The sequence below is a fragment of the Mchenga conophoros genome, linkage group LG17 (assembly GCF_057382185.1).
Source record: "Mchenga conophoros isolate Kocher_MC1m ecotype Shallow Benthic linkage group LG17, M_conophoros_male_GT1.1, whole genome shotgun sequence".
Classification (NCBI taxonomy): Eukaryota; Metazoa; Chordata; class Actinopteri; order Cichliformes; family Cichlidae; genus Mchenga; species Mchenga conophoros.
The window spans coordinates 20,976,428-20,983,699 of record NC_140542.1 but is presented as its reverse complement, the minus strand read 5'-3'; the positions used below and the strand labels follow the sequence as shown (position 1 = coordinate 20,983,699).

At 40.2% G+C, this 7,272-nt stretch overlaps 1 protein-coding gene across 2 annotated transcripts; it reads left to right on the top strand.

Annotated features, from left to right (window-relative positions):
- The first annotated feature begins 246 nt into the window (after nt 1-246).
- LOC146555433 (tetraspanin-8-like) lies at nt 247-6,385 on the top strand. 2 transcript variants are annotated; one of them, XM_085251810.1, is made up of 10 exons: nt 692-1,480; nt 1,786-1,854; nt 1,939-2,055; nt 3,575-3,649; nt 3,869-3,964; nt 4,360-4,470; nt 4,552-4,587; nt 4,678-4,761; nt 5,124-5,251; nt 5,984-6,385. In XM_085251810.1, the coding sequence occupies exons 1-9, from the start codon at nt 1,421-1,423 to the stop codon at nt 5,244-5,246; spliced, it is 771 nt and encodes a 256-aa protein (XP_085107936.1). In that variant the 5' UTR covers nt 692-1,420; the 3' UTR covers nt 5,247-5,251; nt 5,984-6,385. The 2 variants fall into 2 exon arrangements, with proteins under 2 accessions (XP_085107937.1, XP_085107936.1); XM_085251811.1 differs by having other exon boundaries at nt 247-1,480; nt 5,124-6,385.
- The last annotated feature ends 887 nt before the right edge of the window (nt 6,386-7,272 follow it).

Genomic DNA, 7,272 nt, shown 5'->3' with positions numbered 1-7,272 from the left:
TTTGTGGATATTATACATGGTTATGCTGAGGATATGTCAGCCAATTTCCACTGGAAATTCCTTTTGGTTAAACTGTCAGCAAGGATTTTGCATTTGCACTGTTAACTTTTTATATAACTTTAATGCACATAAAAAAAGCTGCTTGTTTAAGTGAAAATACGTTGATTTTTTTTTTTTTGCACAAATAAAGTTGTGGAGTTGTAAAGTATTTTGTCTAGTGTCACTTATATCGTCAGTTATATCGTTATCACAAATTTTCAAATGTATATCGTGATAAATATTTTTGGTCATTTCGCCCTGCTCTAGTGCTGACTGCTGAACAGGAAAGGGTCGCAAAAGGGTAACATGAAACTTTACAACTTTAGAAATAAAATGAGAAGACAGAAAGGATTTAAAAACAACTGCATGATGGCACAAACTACAAAATCCAACACAAATCAAATCAACCGCTGCAACATGTTGTAGGCATCAATTCCAAATTTTACATTCAGTGATCATTTTTTCATCTCACAAGTTTCTGTTTTTTTCACAGCTGCAGATTCCAAAACAGTGACGTGGGACTCAGGGTAGTGTTTGCATTGCTTTGCTCTGTCTGACAGCTCGTTCACACTCGGAGGACTAAAAGTGCTCTGTGGACGCTCAAAGTCTTTGTGGGTCGAATTATTCCACAATGAAAAATGATTAGGAATCAATAAAAAAAAAAATCAAGTGTGATATGCACAAAAAACTACAAAGACACAAAAAACTACAAAACCTACTTCATAAAACAAAAAGTATTATTTAATAAGATGCAACTATAAAAGTAATAAGGAGGGAAGTTAAAGACGATGTAATCTGTATTTGAGTGCAGTACTCATACTGCTTTACATTTGAAACCACTGCAGATATGATACAACATAAAAAGTTATATACAAATCTTTGTGCTTAAGTGCAGTACCCTTATAAACATATCTCATTTATTAAAAGAAAACTCTGAGTACATTGTGTGCAGATGCAGTAAAAATTACTTTGAGCTGTAGAGGAATAAACTGACTTTCGGTAAGTTATCTCTCCTCCTGCTGACGACAGATTCTCATAAAAGTAAAATGAGTCATGTCTCCACATCTGGATTGTTTTAAACGGGGCATAACACCGCCCTCTCCTCCACTCCAGCCAGTCTGTGAACAGCTTCCGTCCCTGCTCACAGCAACAACTATTTCCGCTGGATTTACTGGAAGGAGGAAGACCCTGCTTTGAACCTCCCCTTGTTAAACAAGCATTCCACAGAAGTTTCCACCTCTAACATATCGGACGTCCCGCCCAGCAAAGCCCTGAAACCCTTCAAAGCAGCTCACTCAGCTGCTCTCCTCTCACTTCACTTCACTTCGCTGCAGTCGGAGCTCATCTGGACTTTGGGCTTTGGACTTTTCCAGCTGCAAACATGGCTCAGATCAACATCTGCCTCAAACACATCTTCACTGTCTTCAACATATTCTTCATGGTGAGTAAAGAGATTATTTAGGAAATGATAATCGCAGACTTTAATCCAGAATCTCCTTAAAGACATCAACCAGTCAGCAGGCAGACGCAGCAGTCAAAAACAACCACATTTGCCTCCTTTTTTACAATTAAATGAAACCGAAGCTTAGAAGAGTAAAATAAACCGACATCAACTCAACACGTTTGTTCTTACTTTCAGAGTTTGTTGTTGTGCTTCGTCCACGTGCGTGGCTGTGCAGTCATTTCATATCCTGGTTGTGTTTAAAGGATCCAGCAGCTCTAACCAGACTGTTTCTGTTTGTTCAGCTTGCTGGTGGAGTAGCCATCGCCCTCGCTCTGTGGTATCAGTTCTTCATGGACGTTCGAGGATATAACGTGAGGACACATTCAAACATAAATGTAACATGTGGGAACAAACAGACAAAGCCCACTAACCTTTCGTGACACTTTTGTCCACAGCTGGAGGGTCGCTCCACCCAACTCTTCATCCTCTACGTGGTGGGCTGCATCGCCATGATGATCGCCTTGCTGGGAGCCTACGGAGCCCACAAGGAGAGCAAAGTGGCCCTGATCATGGTGAGTTCAGACTGTCATTGGTTTTAAGTTTTGGGGATGTTTTGGGTTTTTCTCATTTTTATTATCTTTGCATTACAGTATGGTGCTCTGCTTTGAGGTAGGAGCCAAAAAGGGTGTAGTTTGTGTGTGTGAGCACCCGTGTGTACAGCTGTGAGCATGAACGCGCTTGTATTAAAAGGTTCCTTCATGTAATGATCTGCTAGAGGGTGTGGGGAGCCACAGCCCCGTCCTCCAGGGCATGAAGCAGGTATGGAGGAGATCAAAACTCCAGACATCCAGAGGCCCTCAGAACACAAGAGACCAAGGAAGACCAACAGAGGGGCAGCCGCGCCACTGTCCCAGAAAGAGCTGATGAGAGCCCCAGATGAAGGGCCACTCAGCAGCCGTGGAGCAGAAGCCAGGGGGGGTTGCAGTGACGCGCCCGTGAGCTCCGCCAGCAGCCAGCTGTGCCAGAGTGACTGAGCCCCAGGTCGAGAGGCTGAGGGCACCCCACCCCCGAAGTGGCCCGAGCGAGACCCAGGCTCCAGGCCCCGACAAGCAGCCACCAAGGAGTGAGCCGGTGTGTACCTGGACGCCCATGCCCGGATACAAAGAACAACCAATGCACTGATGTCTGAGGGCGTCTGCCACTGGCAGGGGAAGTGGTGGGGGAGATAGGCCTCCATACCTTGGAGGGCCTGAGATGTCCCTAGAGAGGTGGCGTCTGATACCCAACCTGACATGTAGACACAGACATACAGGCACACACAGATACAGACATCCATTCCCACCCTCATGCTCTCATATGCAATTACTCATCACTCACCCAACGTGGAGACAGACACAAAGAGACATTGTACACACAATCACACTCCCCAAGCGTACTCTAAGCCCCAGGTCTAGATACCCTTGCCCCTGGAGGGGGAAACTGCACCCAGACCCAGGTAGTGTTTCCCTTTTCCCTGGGGTGGAGAGAAGCAGACCGACCCGACTCGGCAGCAGCAGGGAGGCCCCACATTCCAGACCCCAATCGGACAGCCAACTCCTCCTCCTAGGCCCCCCGCTCCAACAGGCAGCAGAGAACGGTTTTATTTTGGTGGTCTCCCATCTTGTTTGCTGTGTTTAGTTTTGCTTTCTCTTATCTTCCCACATTGAAAAGAAATGGAAAAAACTTATAAAAGACTTGCATAAGATGTGGCCTACTTCATATAATGAATCATATAAGGCTTATATGATTTACCCATGAAAGTAGCCACTTTCATATATTGTTTTAGTAAGTATCCAAAACATACAAGTTTCATTTATATAATTTTTCTAGGGATCTTATATCTGTTTTCACTCTTGTATGCTTTTCATACAAGTTTCACACAAGACAGATACAAACTTTATAAGATTTATATATATCTTTTCCATATGGGTTGTTAGTCTCATTCCATTATGGGCTGTTTGTATTTCTTAATGAAGACCATCTGTGACAAATGTAATAGTCATGATTTGATAATGCAAGTGTTTAAGAAAATGAATGAATTTTCCTCTGCAGTTCCTGGTGTTTATGGTCATTGGATGCTTGGTGATGCTCATAATTGGAATCCCTGCTGCCATCATTCATCCTCAGGTAAAGGCAGGATGCTGGACGAAGTCATGTGAAGAGATTTATTTGATTTAACTGGAAAAACTTTTTAAATCATGCTTTTTTTTAAATAATCAACACATATAAATACAATTACTTTTTCATTACTTTACCTTACCCATATTATCTTTCATAACCATTAAAATGCTTTAATTTTTAAAATATAAATGTAATACATGCTATAAAAATATTTGATTTTTGCAGCTCAAAGGCATCGTGGAGCAGACTTTCAGGAGGTTTGTGCCTCTGGACAAATCTTCAGAGGATGTGAGGAACATGGCTGAGGTCATTCAGGAGAAGGTGAGCTATTCTAACTTGCTCGCTGCAATCTCTTAATCTTTTTAAAATGAGTTTTTCTTTTGTTGTTGCTAAATACAAGTTACATTCATGGAAAAAAGATGCACTCAATCAGGGCATAAAAGATTTAGCACTTGCAAACTGGTGATGATGTAAAATAACATCAGATGACCTTTGAAACATGACATAATACACTGTGCCATTATTTATATACAGTTGATAGTTGGCAGCAAGTGAGCTTTCAGAATAAGAGCAGGCAAACTGTCCACAAGTAATTTGATCACTTTTTTCTAAAAAAAAAATTCACACACTTTTTAACGTTTATTTCCAGCTGATGATCCTCCTGAAGATGAGTAACTCTCCTCTTTCTTTCTTTCTTCTCCTGCTGGTGTTTGTAGTTTCACTGCTGTGGTCTGTTCAGCTACAAAGACTGGAAGAACATCCCCGACTCTTGTGTATGCAGCCAGGAGGAGGAGAAGGAGGGCAAGTGTCAGACTGTCGAAAACAACGTGAGTATCGATGCACCCACTTGCTTCACTGGTCACGGTGTGTCACAGTTTGTAACGTCTTTATTTCTGTAAATTTTCCAGACTTTCATGCTGCAGAGAATGTCCGTCTACACTAAGGTGAGCGACCCAGCACCCTTTTGAAAAGCTTAAATCATTCCTCAGTTTATATCAGAACTTGACAGTTTTTATTTTTCCTTCTATTTTCAGACCTGCTTTCCCACGATCATGGACCACATCCAGTTTCATTACAACATCATGCTTGTGGTCAGCTTCACTCTGGCTGTTCTAGCTGTGAGTATTATCAATTATTCAAGGATTCGGTAGCATAAATGTCACATCTGCATTCTCTGCATTTAGTCCCTGCTATTATTTATGTGACAATGAGAAAGTCATAGTATACATGTAATATATTTTTTCTACAAAGTTTGAATTCTCCATCTTCTCCATCAAATGTTGAAGAATTACAGCGTCTGTAGTGGAACAAAAAGTAAACTAGTACTAAAATCTAAATTTGTGAAAAATCATCTTGTACGTAAATACATAGCAGTTTGAGTCTAAGTTCATTATAATATTAGTTCATTATGAATACAGAATCAGAATCAACATTTCACAACCTGCAGATGTTTAACTCAGCTTCCTGTGTTCCCCGACAGCTGCTTGGCATGATTCTGTCCTCCATCATGATTCACCAGCTGTATTACCCAAACAGACACACCATCGTGGTCTCCATGATGCCACCAAAATACGAGGAGCTGCACAACACCCCGGCATACTAGCCAAAGTACGATGCATTGTTTTTTTTCTTTCATACAGTCCTGTTTTTTTTCTTCTTGAATTTCAAAGTGAAATATTTTTCAAGCAGCATGAAAAATTTTTGTTTTGTTTTTAATTTTTAATTTTTTGATAACAACAGTGCTCCACAAAGCCCAATTCACTGTTTTCTATTATAATTTTAATGTTTTCATCAAAGTAATGCCTGACTTGTAAATACCTGTAAAAATGGTCTTGACCTAGTCCATATTTTTGTCTTAATGTCTCAAAGCTCAAGAATGCCCCCTCATGGGTAAGAGAATAATAAGTAGTTAAACCTTTTGAGACCCATATACTAAACTTATTATCGTAAATATTGGGCCAAAAAGTCAGTCATAAGAAATCCATCTCAATAGCTTAACTGCTTTCTCCAGCCCACTAGTCTGAATAACACCATCCCAACATTTCAGGAGGGAATCGAGCATAATATCACCCAAAATGGCAGTTTTATTTCTTAATTTCTTATCTGCCAAAATTGCTTTGATGCATAGAAATAATTCTTTTCACGTGGACTTTTCTGTGTTTGTGTTAAAAAAAAGTTTTTAAATTCAAAATGAAATTTGTACAATTTCACCCTTTTAGTTTCCAGCTTCTTCACTCTTTGCTGAAGAAAATTCACCTACTTTTGGCTCTAAAGTCTTCACCTTAACTACCATTACTGTAAAAACAGTCTTTAATCTCTAAATTAAAATCTCTTTCACAGAATTTCCTGCATTCCATCTCTGAACAGAGCTGGCAGCTTCCACCAGCTATCAGCCATCTTGAGATCCCTGAGACCACTCACAGCTGGACTCGTGTAACCTGCTGTGTTTGTGGAAGGCAGTGTTAATGTTACTGATTCGATTTGTCATGGTAAAATTAAATGTATTTAAAAGAAAAGCCACATTCTTTTGCGACCTCATGTGAAGTTTGTTAGTAGGACAGAATCTTCCAAGCTTGCAGTTTGAAACCTGAGTGCTGTGATGATGCAGCTGCTTGTAAAAATGTTTATAAGGGAAATATTTTTGTATATCTTTGCATTTTTGACGTCTCTATGTGTCGTGTTTTCTTCTGATTAAAACTGTAAATCTAACCATGTTACAGGATTAAAAGGGGAAAAAAGAAACCGTGTCGGTCTGAAATTTTTTTCTGTTTCACTGCTGTAAAGGAACTTTTTCCAACACAAATCAAACAAAAAACAACTGCAGCAGGTTGTATGCATAATTGTACAGACAGTCAAAACCCATTACCAGTACTATTGATATGGAAGATGTAATTAATGTGAACACCAGACATTTTCCATGAAAATAAGTAGCATAAAAATGACATAACCTACATCACTGTACTTAATTATATGTGTAAATGTGTTATTTTAAAAAGTAAAATGTGCTTACAGTGTTCCAGTAAATTCACTCTCCTTCCACATCTGGATTTGATCGTAGGAGGTCATATTCAGACTGGCCCTACATTCACAGAAGTTTTCAAATCCAACCAACACGTGCCCCTCTCTTTGGTTTACTGGAAATCCTTCTCCCCAGAGAAATAAAACTCCTCTGCACTCTGGGAGCAGTGCTGTTATTTTTACTATATTTTCCAGCTGCAAACATGGCTCACATCAACAGCTGCCTCAAACTCATTTCCACCATAATCAAGAAACTTTTATAAGGCCAATAACAATCATGATCTCTCATACTTGAGCTCAGTATTAAGCTTTGGAGTCGGTTCTTTAGAGCTGCAGGTATTGCTTAGTGTAAATAAATATAAAAAATCCCAAAGTGATGTATCTAAAAGACAAACATGCTCTTTGACAAAGCCAAGTAAACTCTTCATGACACTTCCTTCATCAGTCTGCTGCTGGAGGGCTGCACCATCAAACTCTTCATCTTCTACGCCGTCACTATGATGATCACCATAGTGGGAGATTATGGAGCCCACAAGGAGAGGAAAGTGGCCCTGATCATAGGAGCTTAAGGGTTTGAGTGCTCTGAATACCATGGGGACCACTGTTGCCTT